The sequence below is a fragment of the Excalfactoria chinensis genome, chromosome 19 (genome assembly GCF_039878825.1).
Source record: "Excalfactoria chinensis isolate bCotChi1 chromosome 19, bCotChi1.hap2, whole genome shotgun sequence".
Lineage (NCBI taxonomy): Eukaryota > Metazoa > Chordata > Aves > Galliformes > Phasianidae > Excalfactoria > Excalfactoria chinensis.
Window position 1 is genome coordinate 6465960 of NC_092843.1, and position 21602 is coordinate 6487561.

At 40.2% G+C, this 21602-nt stretch overlaps 1 protein-coding gene across 1 annotated transcript in view; it reads left to right on the plus strand.

Moving 5' to 3' along the window:
- Window positions 1-21343, plus strand: part of BRIP1 (BRCA1 interacting DNA helicase 1) — a 94065-nt gene extending 72722 nt beyond the window's left edge. The window contains exon 25 of the mRNA XM_072353438.1: window positions 21209-21343. Coding sequence (XP_072209539.1) covers window positions 21209-21301 — 93 coding nt within the window. The 3' untranslated portion in view covers window positions 21302-21343. The remainder of the gene's footprint in view (window positions 1-21208) is intronic.
- Window positions 21344-21602: the final 259 nt, after the last annotated feature.

Consider the following 21602-nt stretch of genomic DNA (forward strand, 5'->3'; position numbering starts at 1 on the left):
AGAGTTGGGCAATAAGGAAATAAATATACTGCAGATTGTAAAATTTTGTTAGCATTCCTGTGCTGTCTGCAATTTTGTTTTTTAATACTTTTATTCTACCAGATATTCCTGTTAAATTAACTACTTTTTTGTGTGTGGGGTAGTCAGCATAATGTGTGTATTAATTTGTCTCTTGTGTTTGGAAAAAGAATGCAGTTAATATACTAACTGTACTGTAAAGTCTGTCTGTAAAATATTAATCTCTGGAATGGATATTATTGTAGGGACGCTGTGCCTTGATGTTCACTGAAGTACAACAAATATGTACTCAGCATGTATTGTTTCTAAGGATTCCTTTAAATCAGTGGAATCTTGGTTGGTGGCTTTAGTAAGAGAAATAAGACGAAATGGACAAGCTGCTATAGAACCACACTGTCTGATGCAAGGATTCTCTACGAGTCCTTCTGTTACCAAGGGTAGGCTTCTTGCTCTAATTAGATTCACAGGCTGAGCATTCGTGGTATATAACAGCAAGGAAAATAATTGTATGGGATGAGGTTAAGAAGAGGGGGACACGCCTGGCTCTGCGATTTCAGCCTCTAGCATCTCTTCTGCACACATTCAATACAATCATTAGACATATTTCATCATCTATTTTCCCCTGTACTTAACCTGGGGTCACTGTAATATTTCATAGTTTTAATGCATCCTGATAGATTTAATGCTACCAATAGATTCTTTTAATCTGTGTGTATACAATGTGAGATATTGATTCCCATATTTGAAAGATCCTAATATCATCTCTGTGCGTTTGATTCCTTCAGTGTTGTAAAAAGGGAGAAATTGGTTACTGTTGGTAAGGAGGTCTCTGGCCCTTGGAGCTGTGCGTCATGCATCGAGGAAGGATTAGTAGAAGCAGGAGCTCACAGACCAGGAAAGAGTTCTGTACAAAACCACAGGTATCATTATGGATAGTGCACACAATGGGTGGTTTAAGCATGTCTGTTGTGACAACAGGGATTGGGAAATCATCTGTACCACCCTGGGAGAGCACAGTTAACTTGTAAAAAGAATCCCTGGGTTCAAAGCAGAGGAAAGCCATGATCAAATGCATCCTGAACTACAGGTGCTTACATTCATCACTTTATTTGATGAGGATCACAATGGAAGAATGGTGTGCTAGAGTGAAAAAACATTTTGTGCACAGAAGAAAAGCTTGCTGCTACTGGATAGTCAGTTAATTCTTATGCAAACCAAAACTATGCATCTCCCTTTCATAAACTGAATCACTGCTGAATTGTGCTAAAGCCAATAAAAGAATAAAGGAATTATATATTCAGAAGCAAAACTTGTCTAGGCACATAGCACTTAGACTTAAAAATGATGAGGTAATTACTTCATTAAGTGACCATCCAGGAAATGGAAACAGCTGATACAAGCAAGGCAGTATGGATGGGGCAGAGCAAGGCTACATGGATGTGCCCATTTTCCTAGCTCTTTTTCTCCTGTTTTTTGGGGGGGTTATTCTGTTGTTGATGTTTTTTTTCTTCTCTCCCATCAAAAAGGGTTCAGATCATTATTGTGCTGCTGGATAATTCATTGGGTTGTATGGTTGGATGCATCCCCAGGGAGACATGGAAAATCTGACAGTTATCTGCCTTGTTGTGAATGGTCCAAACAGGGCTGCGTACAGTGTGAGCGCGCTTTGTACATTTAGACTGAGACTGAATGTCGCATACTTGGCTTATCTGGGAGAACTGGCACTAGCAGCTGGTTGGAGCAACTCGCTCATTAGAAGAGGTTTTGTGAGAATAGGAAGAACTTGCCACAAAAAAAAATTTAAAAAAAAAGCAGTTTTGCAGACATTCATCAGTCTTGATGGAGTCTCTTGTATGTTTGTTTTGAATCAGAATATCAGTGTGAAAGAATGCTCAAATGTGACCTACCCACGTGCAGGCAGAGTAAAGAACATGAATCTCACTTATGGAGAGTAAAGCCCTATTGCTCCAGCAGTGCACTTGGGTAAATTTGCAGCCTCCTCAGCCACACGAGAAAAGGGTCAAGGTGCTTTTTTATCACTTTTTGGGTGCACAGAATTGCATTACAGGATGGTATTGTGCCCAGCCGTGATTACTACCAGACATGCATTTTTATGCGATCAAGAATTTGCAATAAAAACAGCATGAGTTCATGTGAGTTTTTGTGGCACTCATCCAACACGGTTTCCCGGCGAGCACCGTGCCAGGTATTTAAAGCAAGAAGGATATCTGCCTGATAAGTTATTTTTCTCTCTGGAATCCAGCGCTCAGATCCTTCTGTCAGCCTGATTGTTCTCCAATTGCATTCCAAATTTAGCTAACGATCTTGCAATGCTTCAGACAGAAAGTGGAAGTGAGCGCCTGAAGTGCCAAAAGAAACCCTGAAAGAAGTCTTGATGCAGCCCCGCAGTAACTCACGGCTGATGACATTACCAGAGGTGATGAGTTTCACACACGCACACGTTCAGAGGAGATGTATTATTTCATAAAATGGAGAGCTGCAAAATCAATAGGAGCAGCCATGTGACAGTGCCAGGAGTGGGCACGGCATCCTCGTTGAATTTAATAAGCAAACATTGCCTGATGTTTTTGTTGTTAAACCTTTGTGTTCTCAAACCTTTTCCAGCATTAATGTGCACTAACTCAGCTGCTGAGAACTCTAAATGAATCTATTGTAGTCCGCATGCTTGGGAACAAGGAACGGGGGTCTCATTTCATTTCTGTCAGAGCTTTGCTACAATACTGCTATCAGATGACTTATGATCATTGTAAACAGATGCCATATGGGTTCGTACTGATTGACATGCAAATCTTTGACAGCAGAAATCCAGGCCATGTCAATCACTGCTTGTCAGCATGACAGTCACTCTTCTTTTTGCTGTGATTGAATTATAATGCCATTAGGAGCTCACTGCATTTTATGTGGTAGATAGTGATTGACAAGAGAGCTGATGAGCAGTGCTGAGCTCAGGGCTCTGAACTGGGGAGAAAGGAGGCAGCAGTGGGGCTGCTGGTGGCAGCCGTGGTTCTGGTGTGCTCAACAGGATGGGATGCTTGGACAAAGAGATGTGAAGCAGTCCCTGCTGGTTCCCTGGGTCCTTCATGAGGTGTTAATTGTCCATGCACTGATACCACCTGTTGCACTGTTTTGTATATATACTAATTTATATACTAATTTTCAAACGTGATACTACTGCAATGCATTTTTTCAGTCATGGTGGTGCATTATTTCCGGGTTCTTCGACACTCCTCTGATTTAATGTTGATATTCCTTCATAGCTCCTTAAAATGTCATGTGAAAGGTTACGCAGAATGCTTCTCACTTAATATTTTGTTGCTCCTACCTTAGGTCTGCATTCTGTTAGAGTGTATCTATATCTTTTTAAAAATATATGAACATATGCATTTGTACCCAAACATGATCATACAGATACATATGCGTACGTGAATAAGGCTATAACTGTTTATATATATAATGACTTTTATCATATGAGAACTGAGGCCATTCAGAACTGACCATTCCAAGCTGTAGGTCTGTTACACAAAGTTTTCAGACTGCAGCTTTCAGAGCTGTTCTTGGCCATCAGCCTGTTGATTTTATGCTGGAGTCCTGCATGAAGACTTGTAATAGTTTTCAGTGACCACTGAGTGTTGGAACAGCAGGATGTCCATCAATCCTAATTTTTCCTTTTGGATCTTGGAATATTTGAGCTTCTCCAAAATGTCCAGGGCATTGTTACAGCTCTTGATGCAGAGAATGGAGGCTGAAGAAGAATTTGTGATCCCCCTGTCGGCTCAGAGCAGCGTGCATCTCAGGTGCCTGCGATCTGCCGTCAGCAAACGAGAGCATGAAAATGCACCGCTTGTAATACTGTGCCTTTCCTTTAGAAGAGTGATAATAACGCTTCTCAAGGAGTCCGACAGGGTGAAAACATTCCGACATTGGAATGGGCTGTGAGTTCAGGCAGCAGCTCGCTGGGCTGCAGGTGGCAGCAGCGCACCAGTTTTGCTCCCCCCAGGCTGCTGGGGGGTTTGGACACCCGTGTGGATGATGCTGTTGGAAGGCTTGGTTTGGTTGGTTACAGACCACGTAAGTAACTTCTTGCTATTTTGCAAAGCATTCCCCCCTCCCCCCCACCCCACCCCCAGCCCCCTTTTAACTGTAGAAATAAGTTCTTTAAGTTCTTTACTATGAGAGTGGTGAGGTGCTGGTACAGCTGCCCAGCGTGGTTGTGGATGTCCTGTCCCTGGAGGTGTTCAAGGCCAGTTTGGATGGGGCCGTGGGCAGCCTGGTTTAGTATTAAATGGGGAGGTTGGTGTCCCTGCCTGTGGCAATTCATGATCCTTGAGGTCCCTTTCAACCCAGGCCATTTTGTGACTCTGTGAATTATTTATATAATAACTGCAACTTATTTCACTTGTGGATAGATGGACAGTGCTGTGATGTGAAGGTAGCCGCAAGTCAAACCTTTTCATGGCCATCTGGGAGGGAAGTTGTCTGTAATATTTGTGTTCTTCCTAACGCAAAGTTAGAAATGCAGGCATTTGAGGAATGGAGCAGATAGTGAGGGAATGAATTGTTTCCTCTCTCCCTGTATTTTTTCCTATTCTTCATTTTCAGCTGAGGGAAGTTCAAAGCTAACCAGTGTATTCTTTAGAGTCAGCGAGCAGTTCACAGCCTTCATGGAGCATTTCAGACGTTCGTTTTGATCTGCCTTAGTCATACACCACATTGTACTGTTATTGTCTTTGCTGCATTGAAGATAAATAGCTCAATTTTATAAAGCTTCAGGTCTTAAAGGGCTTTTTCATGTGTGATCAAGGTTTCATATAGAATTTAGTTACAATACCAACATGCAGAAGTAGCAACACATAACACAACGGTCTTCTAAAGGTAGGTCACACCCTTGGCTACAAAAGTGACTGTATTCTCTGAGATGCTTTCATTTGCTTGCTGATACACCAAACTTTTCACAGGTTTTATGAATAACAAGCATAATGGCAAAGGCTTTGCATAGCACGCTGGAACAACAGAGAAAAGCACAGAACAAATCAACTGTCAGGTGCAGATCATTGAAAAGGCACTCATGAAATAACCTTTTCAAATCGCATTTTCAATGGTGTCATACCAAGAAACTCTGAAAGCCAAACTCTTATTCCCCAGGTAAACATTAACTGCAGAATAACGTTCCAGCAGGTGTGCTTATATTGCTGCTTGCTGAAAAGCACTCAGCACAGCACAAAGCTCAGCCCTTGGAACTGTTCATGAAAGCGTTTTCTTTCCCAGATTTCTGTTGGAGTATGTTTTTGGGGAGGAATATAAAATAGGTGCATTAACCCATGGTACTAAACTTGCATATATTCATCTTTAATTTTCATTTGAATGTGATGAACAATGAGCTCGTGGCTGTTACAAACACTCATTGGCTTGATGGAGAAATGTATTGGTTGTGCAGTCACCTGCGTTCCAAAACTTTTCAAGTTTCTCTCCTGAGATTCTGATATTCCCCTTAGCCCTTTCCTTCTCCTTTATTTCAGCTACAGCTGACTTGCTTACATAGCGAGGTGATTATCGTCTGCCCACCAAACCTGTAATAAAATGCCCATTTAATTTTCGGAACTTTCTTTTTAAATGAGAAGACTATTTCTGCAAGAAAATAGTTCTCCCTAATTAGGAATGGTTCTTAGAATCAAAACCAAATTAACAGAGATGTAGTTTGTGTATTCGCACAGCTCTTTTATTTAAATATTAACATTTTAAGCCAATTTTTTGGTAACGAGATATATTACAAACAGTAGTATGCTGATAGGTGGAATATTGGCATCTCGGGATGGCAGCTGTTACCTCCCTCATGCATTTGTCATCAGAGCTTCTCATCAAAACTCAGATTCTTCATCAGCTCATCCTTAATTGTGGGGTTTAGTATGTACTTTTTAGTGCATTTCTGGAGGACCCACAAGAGATTTAATGAAAGAAGAAGTAGTTTTATTTGCAACTGTCATGCTTTGCTTAAGCCATTGGTACTTGTAGGTCCTGACAATTGATTTCTTTGTTTTGTGGATAGAAATGTGAAGAGGGACCTTCCACCATTCCTTTGTGTTTTGCTTCATCTGCTTTGGGTGGTGAACTCCATGGGGCCCATGGGGAGCAAGGAGTGAGAGAGGACACAGCCATGAAATGACAGTTTTGTTATTGGGATACTGTTATAATCTGTGCAGTTCTCTAATACCATGCTGCTGCTTTCATTTAGTATTTGCTGTACAGCAGTAACATAGGAATTTTGGCCCATAAGGCTTGAGGTGAAGCGCAGTTCTGTGCTGTCACAAAGCTGTGAGCTGTGCCTTTGGTCACAGTCAGGTGCTGGTTGTTTTGGGTTTGCTGACACCAGCAATATTTTGGTATCAGCCTTATCCAGCCCCGAAGGAGAGGAGTGGAACTGGGGTGTGATATGGTCCACCTATGGGGAAGGCAGCAGCGTCCTTCAAAAGCTTGGTGCAAATAAACCTGTGCTTTAATTTGATTACACAGGCTCCATTCCCCTTCTCACCTCATCATTTGCAAGCTCTGAAGTTATTACCTGTTAAATATTTGCTTTTAAGTTCTAAGCAAAATATAGTGTTGCCTTATAAATGTCTAGTGGCTTCTGTAACGCCCCTACTGTTCTCTTTTGTTGTCTGGATGCTTTGGAGGGCAAGTACTTAAAAAATGATGGGTGTTTAGCTTCACCACAGCAAAAATAACCTCAATTCTTTGCTGATTTTTATTAATATTTGTATTAAATTACTGAGATTGTGCTACTATTTTTTTCCCCTCATAATAATTACTTATATTTTGTTTGCTTTTATGACATTTTCTATACCTCTTCCAAAAAGCATCTCAGATATCAAATACAAACTATAAACATAACCTTTCAGACAAGAGTTTTCAGTAAAAATCTAACAGTATTTTTTCTTGATAGAAGCTTGGGCAAGCCTATAAACCTTTTATAACTTAATGAATGTTTCACACCAGATGCTGGTTCTTTAGGTAAGCAAATCCATAGTTAGCGAGACGCAATCTTCTCTCGTGATTTAAGTTTGTTGAAATCAGATTGAGACTTTCCAGACTTGAGAGCGGTCACATTTTTCATAGCTTAACTGTAAATCATCTTTCACTTAGAAGATTTAGAGACAGACTGAGGAGCTAAATCTTTTAGTTTGCCTTCCTAACTAATAGAAGCCATTAGATGAGCCTCATTATGGTATTTCCTAACGGATTAGATAAAACAGTTTGGTAATGTTCAAAGTAGGACAAATACCATTACAAGTATAACAGCTTTATCCTTGTAATGATCTACATGTAGAATTAGGTGTGATTACAAGACACTTGGAAATTACTCGAATTGACAGAAGCGACAATCAAAAGCTTCAGCTGTGAAATTAACAGTAGCAAATAATGCTGCCAATTATAAATACACTTCAAAAAGCTGAATTTAAATACTTGGAATTCTGGTAGCATTCAACAACCCAAAAAGCACCATCTGAGTGTCAAGGCTGCACTCGCATCCTCGGGGAAGGCTGAGTAAAATGGCCTTTATTTGGGAAATTTGTTTTATGACCACGGATGGCTTCAATAATTGCTGTATGGGAGATAGGGGTGAAGGCTGAGAGCTCTCAGTAGAAAACAGGGATACAGTTGCTGTTAAGCTGAAATATGAATGATGATAACAAGAGCCTGGCAATTCTGAATGTGTTCTGGATTTTTTTCTGTATTTCAGCTGAGATCCGTTGTTTTTGAAGCTCTGGTATCAATGCAGTGTTACTTGGGCATTGTTATTACTTGTTCAGGCTTGAGGTTTTGGTTTTGTTTTTATTTCTCATTTAAACGGTGGAATACCTCCACAATGCTTTTTAATCGGTCATTTTCTGCTCTTAATGGTCGATTTACATTTACAGCAGCATTAAATCAATTTCAATGAAAGCTGTTAGTTAAAGAAATGCAAATTAAATGAACAGTTTTTGACATAATGAAAGTTTGTGGCAGGGATGTAGATGTTATATTAACCCTAAGGCAGAACCAGGGATGATTCTTCTCTTTTTCCCTTCTCAGATTTTTCCTTTGGCAGTGAAGAGAAATCAAAATGACCCATGAAAACTATTTGTTCTTTTCTTTCTCATATAAAACAATAAGCCTGAAATTAAGGTGTAAAGGGACAGCGCTCACAGGACTTCTTTAATAACAAAGCTTTGCAAAGTTAAACCCATAAGTGAGAAATATTCCGCTGTGTCACACTACGTTTGAATTGCTTTATCCATTTCTTGTAGTGACACAAAGACAAAGCAGTGCCTCTGTAGCTCTGGTGTTATCTCTGCTCACCAAAGTGGTATTTATGCTTTAGCCCCTACAGTCTGGTATCTGCTTTGGAAGGACGTTACATTTCTGTGTGTTAGGTAGCAAACTAAACTAATAAGGCAGGTCTTGCTATCTAGTAACTTTCTGCCTGGATATACAGTTTAAAGTAGGATTGCTGCTTTATGTGTACTGCACAGTGAAATTTGGCTGCAATAAGCTCCAAGCTCAGCGCACTCAGTAAAGAAAGACTCTTCAGGAACATGATGTAGTGTTCCCATTACCCATCAGTGCTGGAAAATAGCAACCAAAGATAATTCTCAGTGCATGCATATGGATTTCCCTTCTGTAAAATGGTAGTGTAATTTATTTAAAGCTGCTTTTGTTTTATTTTTGATAGTATAGAGAGGCTCTTGGTATTATGAGCTTTGTCTGATTAAGTGCGCAAAATGACAAACAAGGTTGTCCTGTGCTCATCTTCTTCCTTCTTTAGGCAGATAATCACCTTTAGAAGCCTGGATCCTATTCAGCTACTCTGTCAGTCAGCAATACCAAGACCCCAGTAAGCCGCATTTATCAAACTAAACACTTGATCTGTATCGGCACATCAGCTGGTGGCGAGGTCTAAGACACAAGATGAAAGTTGCAATTAGGATTTAGGTGGACATTTTATTATCTGAGATTTGGAATAGGTTTTCTTAGCTAATCCAAACATCTTTCCACTCAGATATGTTGACAGAGCCCTTCTGTACATGTACTTACTTCAGCTTAAGTGGGAACTGCGATGGATGTTGCCAAGATTTAATACCTCTAAAAGGAGAATACTTGTTGAGGGCAGGACACGGAGACTGGAGCCAGCGCAGTGCCTGCACTCTGGGCTGGGCTTCCTCCATCTGATAGTCAGAAGGCAGACAGTGCATCTGGGGCACCATCCGCTGCCCAGCTTTAACAGAAAAATTAAAAAACCTATTCCTTAATATAAGCTAATTAGCAGCTTAATACTGCAGTATATCTCAGCAGCTTTTATATGCACGTAGCACATGGAAGTCAGTGGATTCTGTTAGAGCTCTACACATGCAATGCTCAGACATACAAAATGTAGGAGGCAGAATGAAATGCTTGGCTTTCTTGTGCTCTCCAAAAGTGCCTCTGTAGTGACAATGCATTCTTTTTCTCACTTGCATTTGTAACCCTAACTTCAGTATTCCTCCCTTGTACATGAAAGGTGTTTGCAGCCAGTGGCTTCTATGGATTTAAGTGGCCGGGTCACAGTCGGTGCTCTTGTGCCGGTCTGTCAACCATAAACACTGCAGACAGTTTTGCTCTTGTCTCAAGCTTTTGAGTGTTATGTGTTTTGATTTGCTACTGCCCTTGAAGATGGAGAATGTTCCTCTATAGAAAGAACTCTGTAAAGACTTCACCTTCAATTTGCTTTCTCAGTGTAGGCCGCATCAGACTGTCTTCTCTTTCTTTGGTGCTTTGATCTCTCCAGTGCTATTTGTGAGTTTCCTCTTATTCTTCTCTGTCTGAAATGGTGAAAGGAAAATATTCCATGTTCATTGTCTGTGTACAGTTTTAGGCATATGGATTGGAATAATAGCCATTTAAGTGTTTGTTATAGCCTCTGACTTTATAAATGGTGGATATGTGAGAGATCCACTCACAAAAGTGCTGAGGTTATCACGCTACGTAAAAGAGATTGCTCCAATTTCAGTGCGATGGTGACACGCACAGCTAGAACAATGCTAAAGAGGCAAAATCCTTCCCTTTTACTAATGAGTACAGATGGTGATCTGAACATGATTGTACAGTACACGGTCTGAACAGCAGAGGTCCTCAAGACCCAGCTCTTCATGCTCAAGTGGAAATTTTACAGTAATTACATTCCATTACTTATTATATAGAAAAAAATTTTACTTGAGGATTTTGTCAGAAAGTTAAACAAAATGATCATCTGGTTTTCCTGAAATATTTTTTAATTTTTGTGAATATTAAGTCTTCTATAGTGATGCAGTAACATTTTGGAACAGTACTTGACTCCCCCAGCAAGCCTTCAGAAGAAACATGGAGCAGTATTTTTATCAGAGCAGTTCCATGTCTGCTTTGTCATTAAGGGCTCGACTGCTCTCTAAAAACATTATATTTTGAGAAATTATCGTTAGAAAGCATGCAAGTATCCAAAACATTATACTAATATCTAACTCTTCTATCCAGAAATGATCAGTTCATGTTCAGTTAACATCTCAGCTTATTTATACATCACTGTAGAGTTACTAATGCAATTTGTGTGTGTGCGTGTACAGCAAGTAAAGAGTTTGCGTGGTCTGTTGAATTTATGAGCTTGGACAAAGCTTAAATATTTATCTACTTGTGTAGGTAACTTCATTACCACAGTCTTACTCATACCAAAGAGAAGAGCATGGACAAGAAATTATAAATATTAAGGGAACATTTTCTTCTACCTACTCTACTGGCTGAGCATCTTAACTAGCTCTGTCTGGCCTGCAATCCCTTTCAACTTTGTTGCTGTTAACTTCCCTGTAACCTGGACAACTAAGCTCTGAGCAGAAAACTTAGTAGGAAGAATATAAGTTAAAGTAACTGCAGTTTACTTTAGAAAATTTTCCACAATTAAACACACTTTTAATGGAAGGAAATGCTGAGATTTTCGTTTAGTCGTTAAATATGCAGGAGAATAGGATTTGTCCCATAGTAGCTGCTAGCTTTGTGTCTCCAGACAGAATTATTTCTGAATTGCCTACTGTTTACCTGAGCTACTGGTATCAACTTAGACGGTGATTCACAGATGGGGGTGAAAACCCCAGCATTACAAGTTAGTTCACCACTGTCTTTAACGTGTCGTGTTTTCTGGACAATCTCATGATAGTGCCCTTTGGTAAAAGCTCTCTGAGTGATGGATTAAGATCTGTCTTGGATTTTACGTGGATTAAGCTTTAAATTAACATAAAAGAATAACAATGTGAATCAATTTGATCAAAGAAAAAGTGTCACTAATTATTTAAACAGGACACTTACTACAGAGCTTTAAAGGCAAAGAAGCGGATTTCCCTTGCATGTGGATCAAATCAGAAGTATCCCATAATTGACTCTTTACAAGACCTTGCTGCAGCGTAATGGACTAGATATTAAAGCCTTAAGTATTTAAAGCTAGTTTCCGTCTTTCTCTAAATGGAGGTCTACCACTAAGAGCTATTTTACAAGTCTGACACATTAGCTACATCACTCTGAAATACACTGGGCTCTGGCTGCTCTGGTCCGGAATTTCAAGAGCTTTCAATAGTTAAATGGTGTGAAACGAGTAGCATTGAACCTGTGAGAAGGAATGAGCATCCTAAAAATAAATTCCAGATGGGGATGTCTGTCGGGAAGGAGCGGAGATAGTGGATGTTACTTTTTCTAAGCATTTAATCAGTTCTGTCTTTGCCACCTATTTTTAATTTTGTTGGTGCCTCCTGTGAAAACTCACTCTCTGGTAGCGAAAATTCTAGGGAACGTGAGCCATTTTTCTTTCTGGGCTCTGAAGATAGAGTCCTCTGCATTTGCTTATTTAAAAACTGTCTTGGTTGAGTTCTATTACACGTATACTGCTACATATGTGCAGGTGTGTTGTATTTTACCATCTAGGGAGCACATGCCCCTTTTCTTTTGGGGAGCATGCATTAAAGCTATTCTGAACAAAGGTCCTGCCGCCCTCTGGTTTAGTCCTTCTTTGCACGAGCAGTATTGCATGGCTTGTATTGTCAGAATATTAAAGATGTTATTTCTAAGGCAACTGAAGGCAATACAGTTCGTCCAACTTTTTATAAACAATCACAAAAAAGAAAATAGATCACATGTACTCCCATTAAAAAGTTGGCATGTTTGAGTCTATGCATTTTATTATAAGCATTATTAAATATAAAACTGTGTGTTACATCAGGTAAGATTTCTCTTGATACAACCTTCTATTTGTATTGATATGTATTTGTATTGTTGTGCTTTGCACAGGACACAATGAAAGTCTTCCATTCTCTTAGTTTTCCATTAATCTGTGCTCTAATAGTCTCTCCTGTGGCATATCCCAGTCTTTATCTCAAGCTTTGCTGTTTCAGACAGCCCAGTACATGTGGTTCAGTAGTGTTACATCAATATAAGAAGGTTGTGTGCTATATTTCTTGATCATTTTCTTTTTGCATGGAAATAACTCATAAATATTCCTTTTCTACAGTGGTTTATACCATATATACTTATAGGATAGTATTACTTGGAAAGCAAAATAATTCTTAATAAGATCCAGAATTTACTTTTAGACAATTTCTGTCTTCTAATGGGAGGTAGAAATCAAATCATCCTGAAATCAACTGGAGTTCAGTCTGGAACCTTGTGAAGAAGGAAATTTTGTCGCGTAGGTACAACTTAAAATCCATAAGATATGGAAAATTTGAATATCTTATCTTCAGTTTGTAACATCTGCGACTTCAAACCATACTGAATGAATTATATTTTTCACATTTCCTCAAAATAACATTGTAAATATTAAAGCCACAAATTATACTTTGAAATGAGACTGGACATTGACTGCGATTACTCTGAAAGTTGGACTATTTCATACGCAGAGATCAAAGTATGCTCCTAACTGTTTCAAAGGAGAAATATTTCTTAAAAGTTACTCAAAAACTTTGGCTTATGGATTTAGCTGTTCCTTTCTGTGTAGGTGAAGAGAGAGAGCCAAGTTTTCAAGTATTTATTTTAACAATTATTCCTAGGCTTGTCATCTTCTCAGAGGAAAGGACCTCCCATATTCTGGTTAAGCCATGCGTTCATCGTGGGAATGCTGGGCTTTCTTCATTCAGCTGCAGTCAAGGTTTGGGCAGCTCATAACAAGTAGCTTAACAAAACCTCATTTTTTGTATTTGGCAGGTTGACGTTGTCTGCCCAGTAAGGGTTAGTGTAATATTTTCAGCAAACACCAGTTCTGCAAAACGATCTCAGTTTAGTGCATTCCAACCACACACATGACCAGACGTACCAGCTGACCACATCCCCTCCAGCCCTGGCAGTGCAGGGCAGAACCCATCTTCTTACAGTCTAGACAGGGCTGAAGAAGCAGATTTGTCTTTGTCTGAGTGATTTCAGGATTTTTGCTATTCCCTCCAGACTGACTACATACAACAGATTTATGCTGGACCAGTTATCTGCATCAGTGCAATACCCAGGTACATGGGATGTATGCAGAGGTGTAGGGTGGCCATTCTGGGGAACGCCCAAAGTTCTCAGTGTAGATGGGGAGAGGCAACAGTTCTACAACAGCATCAACCCCCTGCTTGGGGTTGTGTTCACACTCGTGGCTGGCATCCCTCAGTTTTTCCCTGTTGACTCCAAAACAGAGTTCTTATGGCAAATATTTTTTTTTTCCAGTGACCTTCCAACTTTCCACATCCTGCTCCCATACCATCGTGGAAATTTTCCAGCTCTTCTTCTGCTCTGGCTAGTAGAGGTCCACTGAACTGTTAAGGTTCTTACATCTCATTGCTAAAAGCTGTATGCCTTTCTTCAAATCTAATAGTTGATACTCTTTAAGAAAAGCTTGTTGACTTAAGCCATGTCAGAAGGAGACACTTAGACCCTCAAGGTTCCTGTGCATTACTTTACCAATAAAAGGGCCTCTTAGTTTCTATTTCTTCCAAAGAAAGTAAAACTGAGAAAACTCCTTAAATTCTTTCAGTTGTAGGAGTTCTGCCTGAAGTACTTTTCCCAGGTTATCTTGTTTTATACCAAAACCAAATATTTTAATCAAATTTCCATTGGTTTTCTTACCCAGAAAAGAGCTAATAAAAGGAGGAAGGCTTGTCCAAAGGAAGCACTGCGGACAATTTGGGTTTGCAGGTCTGGGAAGCAACAAGGGCTGCTGTCCATCTCCTGCATCCTCAATTGCAAGGCATAGCTGGGCATGTACCCACAGTGAGGCTCCATTCCCATGGCCTCTAAATAGAGATGTTAAACTAACATACACATTAATTTGCATTGAATAAAAAAATAACCTGGGTAACCAGTAAGAAACATATGAAACTAATCATAAAGAAAATTCTGATCTTCACAGCAAGAAAAATAAACTGTCGTGCCAAAGGCTCTTTCCCCACACATTGATATTTTCCTTCAGCTCGTGAAGTTGCATCAGAGCTGATATTTTATTGCAATAATGAATGTTAACATTTAACGGTGTGTGTGTGTATATACTTGGAGCACCCAAAAAGGTTACTGAAATAAAGAGCCCAAAATATGATAGGTATCACTTGTTCAAAAGAGATCTGAAGGCAGGTGTCAGGACCTTGTCATGCTGCTGCATGACAGAAGTTTGCATGAATGTAACCTCCATTACCAGATCATTGAAAATATAGCAGTGCCTTATCTATCTGTCTACCAACATAAAACAAGCCACTAAAATAATAAACTTGAAAGGTATGTAGAGTAGTTGAGTAAGTATGCAGTTTTGAAAGACAGGTAGACTCGGTAAACTTAATAAATCAGCAGCACTAGAGCTCTGTTCCACATTTTAAAATAGTATCATTCATCCCTGGTGCAAGGTGTGTATCTTTATGAATGATCTTCTAATTCAGATTGAAGCCAGTATTTCTCATAGCAGATGTAATTCTAAAGAGAAACACTGGTAGTCACTAAGGTATTTCTTCTTTGTCATAGATTGCAGGCTGTTCAGCTAACTACCAACTTGTCCAGCACAAAATGCACAAGGTTGTGTAAGTGATGCCTTATTTCCTTCTGAATTTGCAGCCCTTTAAAAACCCTTAATTGCCTAATTGTTGATGTGTCCAGAGATACCCGTAAGATTTGTTCACCCTCTGTCTTGCTAGAAGCTGCCATCCAATCCTTGACTTGTGTGCAGTTTTGTGTTTTGATCAGTGGTATTCCAGTCCTGTCTTAAATCATTATGCAGAATTTTGTTTTTACAGGAAGTTCTGTGGAGTACCACAGAAGTTTCCAAATCTGACGAGCAGCCGGCTTGTGATTTGAAACAAAACAATGCTCTTGTTTAAAGCTTTGATTTCTAGGCCTTCTATAAACGCCCTTAGAATCTACCAAGCTAAGCTAATGTAAATTTATGAATAATATCCTCAAGATACAAGTAAAATTTACTTGTGTCTTTAAGCTGTTAGTTTCTTTCAAAGACTGTAACCAGTTAGTATGCCCCAGGCTCTGCTTCCCTCCATCCAGCATCCCCCTTAGAACATTAAATTAATTGTGTTAAATTTCCTAGGGGCGTTAATGGAAGATGTTGGAAATAAGGGTATGAATCTTGGTTCGTAGGCACAAATGTTTTATTTCATCTCCAGACAGATTCTTTTTGAGTAATGTGTAATTTGGTTTTCATTTCCTCTCAATCTTTATTTAAAAGAAACAGTTTTCTGCATTATTATTTTCTGCTGCAGTTAATCTATGCATTAGGAGTAGGAAAACTTACTTTTATGACAGAGTCTCTCGTGCTACTTGAAAAGTTTAATCCATCATTGTTTGTTTGTCAGCTGTTTAGATTTCACTCACTTTGAGTCACAACCTTTTTCTCTCCAAATTGTGTATAAAGAAAGAAATAAGTTCAGTATGTGTACATGAGTTTGTGGGTGTGTGTCTCAAACTCCGTTCTGACAGTCAGAGGCTGATTCATTTCTTTTCTTGGTTTTCCCAAAGATCACTTCTGCAAATCAAGAAGTGTGGGATGGAAAGGTATGCATAATCCCCCTACCTGTATTTGGAAATCTCAGCGTTAGCATAAGCAACAGAGAAAGATCAGATGCAGAGCTGCCATGTGCAGCAGTTTTAAACAGTCTCGTATTAGATGGTATTTATTTGTGTGATGTTTCAACTGTTGGACTATCCTTGATATTACTTGAGGTGGCTCCATTCTCCCATTGTGCGTGAATTAGTTATTAGCTCTAATATCAGTGAGCATCCCAAGGTGGTTTCTGCCTGTCAGTTTCAAGTAGAAAGCAATGCCTTTGTGCTCAGCCTTCTTCCCAGCCACAGTAATTTGTCACCTGGTGACAAGTGCCACTCCAAACGAATAACATCAGAGGAAACCTCCCATCCCTTGGCTAATGAAAGCTGTTCTCTGCATGGATCCAGGTCAGTGCCATGAGCTCCAGAATGCAGCAGATGTCAGTACTTCTTGAATCTCAGCTGTTGCTTTTCACTGTAATCGCCCAGAAAAGGGTATTGAGAAGCTCCAGAATGAACGTAGCTCAGCCCATTGGCCCCAGAACCATGTGGCTGGGAGATAAAGGAGGAATCCCACCATCAAACTGGACCTTCTAAGGCAGAACAGCTGACAAGGGAGTACCAAAGCTGTCAAATACTTACTTGCCACAACCAGTATATTTCTACTCTTAATATTAAAAGTGTGTCAGAATTTCCATTATAAAGCACTTATTTTGTGGGTTTATAGCTTTGCCATAAAAATACACCTTGGGTTGAGTCTTGGAATACAGCCATTTGGCAGCTTCTAACACCATATTAATTCAGAACATCCAGACAATGTTTTTAAACACCAATATCTGAAACATTGGTGCTTCTCTTTTCTTTTTTCCCCTTCCTGAGCATCTTGTTTTATGCAGGAACTGCAGAAATCAAAGATGAGTGAATACGTTTACAACAAGAATCTGAAGTGTCTGGAAGTCCTCTTCAGAAGTGAGGGCCATCTACAAAATTCTCTGGCCAGATGGTAAGGCTGCATAGACCTCCAAAAATGAATTGACAAGACCCCTGTCTTGTCCAACAATCTGGCTGCCATCGCTTGGAAATTTTAGTGGAAGAATTTCAGCTTGCCTGGAGCTAGCTGCCCGGTGCTTATGAAGATATAAGCTAAAATATCCATTTTGGAATGAAATCAAAGAATCTTAGGTCACCTTTGAAATCCAAAGCTTAACAAAAAGATTGTGAGCTGATGATCTCTGTAAGATAGGAAATTAGGATGAAAATATACTTGTAATTTGAAATTTACCAATAAATCAGCTCAAAATATAGAACACCCTCTACTTTTGAGCTACGGGCTTCGTAAGAAGCACATATGGTCTATTCAAATCCCAGCCCCAGAGAATGACTGGAAAGATGAACAGAAACTGGGATTCCTAGCAGCCAAATCCTGTAACTCAAGTACTCTTTATAAAATGAATGATGAAAAGGGGCGATCCTAATCTGATCCCTGGCCTTACTGTACAATTAGGAAAAGTGATAATCTTGGTTTGTAAAACAAGGAAAATTGGCAGCTGTGGAAAAATTAAAGGAAGTAGTTCAGTTAAATATCAGACTCATGAAAAAATTGGCCATAAAAGCTGTTCTGAGGCTGGCCAGGACAGGGCCTCAGAAATGTCTAGGGAAGGTTCTTCAATCAGTTCAGGAAATGTGAAGACATGAAGCTGAAAGTGCTGAGCTCCAAAGGAATGAGGATAAAGCTCATAGCTTTTCTCTAAATTTGGTCAGTTTACTTTTTGAATGTACATGAGGATCTGTGAAATGAATAGAATAAAATACCCTCTCTCAAACTGAAGTTATTGGACTAGACAGACTGAAAAAGGATAAACTGGTTGCAAGCAGAGACAACGTGTGCTGGAAGACATGACACATCTCAAAAGTGGTAAAATTGGTTTTGAAAATTGGACCTCTGCTTCAGAGCAAGAACTGTGGCTAAAACGATGGATAAGCTAAGACAGGATTTGGATTTCGTTGTGCTTCGTAACAGAGTTAAATCTGCTGGAAATGCTGCCTTACCAATTAAATCTCCAGAAATTTTCTTTAATTATGTGGCCCATGTGAAGCGCAGTGTCTGCAGATTGCATGGATTTTCCTGGTACAGCAGATCCTTGTGGCAGAGCGATGGAAATCTCATTGCAGGGGCCTTGTCAGAAGTGTTAGCTGCTCATGCCCTTGCAAATCTGAGGAAGAGTTTAATCATCTCCCATGCTAATGCACTGAAATGCTGAATTGATTGCAAGTTACACTGGTCCATACTGGACCTCCCTGTTCTTCTGGGACCACTAAGGCTGGAGTCACTGCTGCCATTAGTGCTGCTGTTAGCAGGGATAAAGGCATGGCTGTGCCACAGTCAAGGATTTGGCGTACGTTTTAGATTCCCTGAAAGTTTTTTCCAGCTGAAAGTCAGTTCTCTGGATCCAATAAATACACAGCCTGCACACAGTGGTCTACCACAGATTGATGCTGAGGGAAAGCAGCCCATTACCCCGCACCTTGCTGTTCAGCAAAAGCAAAGCAGTAAGAAGTGCTACTGGACATCAAGGAAATGAACAGGGATAGGATAAGTGAGCTTTCAACAATTTTTGGACCTCACTTGAGTTCTGATTAAAGTCAAATGGTGGCCTGACCGGAGCCTGCAGAGCCAATAACAGCAAGAGGGGAGGGAGAAGCCTCCAGAGCAGGACCGGACCTACTGCAGTTTGAAAAGATGTGTTTTGGCTCCACACCTGTGAGCCATAGGAGGTGGGGAGCAGGTATCGTGCAGCATGTCTGTTCTGCATTATCTATAGATGGTATCTCAGTATGAAGGAAAACACTCAGACAGAACCTGATGTAGCGGCAAGTGGTCTGTAATGTGCTGAAAGTCATCAATCTGAAATCAAACCCAAAGGCAAGTGAATCATTGCAGGCAGAAGTAACTCATTATGAGTCCACAGTCAGCCAGGGAATGGTTTGCACAGACAAAAAGCAAATGGAGGCAGGACAGCCCAAACCAGCTCCCCAGACAGTGGCAGTCAGGTAAAGGTTTGGGGTTTTCTTACAGGTTACTGCTACTGCTGTTTCAAACAGCTTATTTGTGGCTTTGTTAATGCTGTAAAACCACTGCATGCATTTGGTGAGAAGGAAACGATTTCAGTGGCCAGCATGGTGTGATTTAACATCTTCAGTCTTTGAAAAAAGCCATGTTCCTGCTCCAACTCCTGCCTCCCACATTTCAGACACCTTCCAGGCTGGACACAGATGCTGTGATGGGGGCAGCACTGACAGAGCAAATCAAAGGGCTTGACAGGATGGTGGCTTATTACAACAAAACGTTTATGTTCTCAGGAGAGAAATTAATATTCTGCTCAAAGAGCATCTGACAGTGGTTAAACCTGTAGAACATTTTCACTGCCGTCTCTTTGGAAAAGGATATATGTCTTGGACAGAGCCTCAGCAGGCAGCAGGGATCCGACAGGCACTGCCCTGATGGACATCTGCCTTCTCTGGGACAGGCATTGGGTTGGGGGCAAAGCTGTGGGCATTTTAGTTGATAAGCATAATCGTGTTAGAGGAATGCATGGCTTTACTGTTCTCAACTTCCTCCTAATGGAAGTTTGCTGAATATTTTGGGCTTTGTTAATTTGTTAGTGTTCAATGAGGGATTTTGACATTAAGTTCTCATTCTCTCTGGTTGTAGAGAAGCAAAGAAGATCTGTGCCTTAGTAAAAGATAGATACTGGCTGACACATGTCTTTTTATGTCTATCTAGAATATCATGATGGTTTCTTGGGTATGTGAACTAAGTAATAGACTGATCATCTCCTTGCTACACCACATCAAAATTTGAAGGTTTTCTTTTGTGCAATAGCAAACAGGTTCAGTTTTAAAGTTATTGTATCTAAAGCAATGCTTTCTGTAGCATGTCATGTTTTTCATACTTGGACCATTGTGGAGCTCACTCATTGTGTTCCTCTCAGATCATGACGTGCAGCAGCAGAATGTGATAGCAGAGATCTGGAAAGAGAGGCAAATAAGGTCATGGTTTTGAGAGCATTTTGTTTAAAAACAGCTATCTGAAGTGCTGGCCATCATAGAGAGCTGAGAACTGAGAGAACAAAAGCAGAAAGAATATTTCTGAATAATCTGATTTTAATGTGGTTGTTTCATTGCAAAGCTATTTAAAACTTTCTTCACGCAGCAGGAGGGATCACATACTGGAAAATCTGTTCTGTAAAGATTTTCATCACTTTGTTAAACCTCAGCTGAATGAGCTTGAATCTAAATCAGTAGCACTGCAAAGTTACTATGGGTTGTCCAACAACACTGACCTGTATCAGCAGAGGAAACATTTCATGACACATGAAGCAGTTTTGTTCCACGTGCAAGTGGTTGATATATGCTTTGTATACAGTGTAAGTGCCAGGTCCATTTTAAAACCAAGAGTGGGAAGGACAAGAAAACTGACGGGATGTGGGAAGGCCTCCTGCAGAAGAAGGGCTCTGCCATTACACCGTAGGCTCAGCTGTTATTTGTGCCGGTGTTGGGCTCTCTGGTCTGGCTGTGCTTGGAAGAGCTGGGATTCTGCAATCTGTGCTTTAACAATTGACCCGGTGGGGACTGTAGGGTTTCAGGTTTGTGTGCCTCCACCTCCCTTCTTATTTCAGCTTCACTGCTCCTGCTTAGCTCCTCAGTGCAATAGTGCTCTTGATGGGCTCAGTGCTGGGCACTGCAGTGTGTGCCATGCTGGATGTCAGGTATGGGTCATTCCTTCTGGATCCCCATAAACTCTGCTCATCTTTGCAGAGGAGAGACTTAAACAGCCAGTGCTCCATTCCAGCACAGTGCTGAGCTCCCTCAAAGCAAACCACCTTGCAGAATGAGGCCGGAGACTATGATTGAGGAAGAGGTGTGAGGAGAGCTTTATTAGTATGGCACATATTTAAACTGTAGGAAAGCCCACAAATGTTACTCATTTTAAGTGTATTTCACACTTTTTGACTATTTGAAATAACCACATTTGTAAAAACTTCTTTTAATGAATAGAGCTCTTTATGTACAAAGGCAAACCTTTTTTTTTTCCCTTAGGTACAGTACTCTTAAAATACTATTTCTTTTGTAGGTCTGGCTGCTCCCATCGTCTGTTCATTATTGCTTACTGCTACAGAGCCCTCAGAAACGGAAAACAGGCAACTCAGATTATACTTTATCTTAAAAGATTTTGCTGATCTCTACCACAAATTCATCAGGACTAATGAGACAGATAAGTAAAGGATTTTGTTATTACATGCTAACTCCATAAAGATACTCTGGGGTAAGCGGAGAGGTGGTACAATCTTTGTATGTGAGTGATGGGAAGGAGCTACCTGGTTACCAGTTCTGGCCCCACTGAAGTCAGCAGGGGTTTTGCCATTTGCCTTCAACAAAGCAAAGGGTTTCACCATGTGTTTAACAGGAGTATTCTGCTGGAGCTGTTGTCAGCATACTAGTAAACATACACTTTAAAATTTACCTTT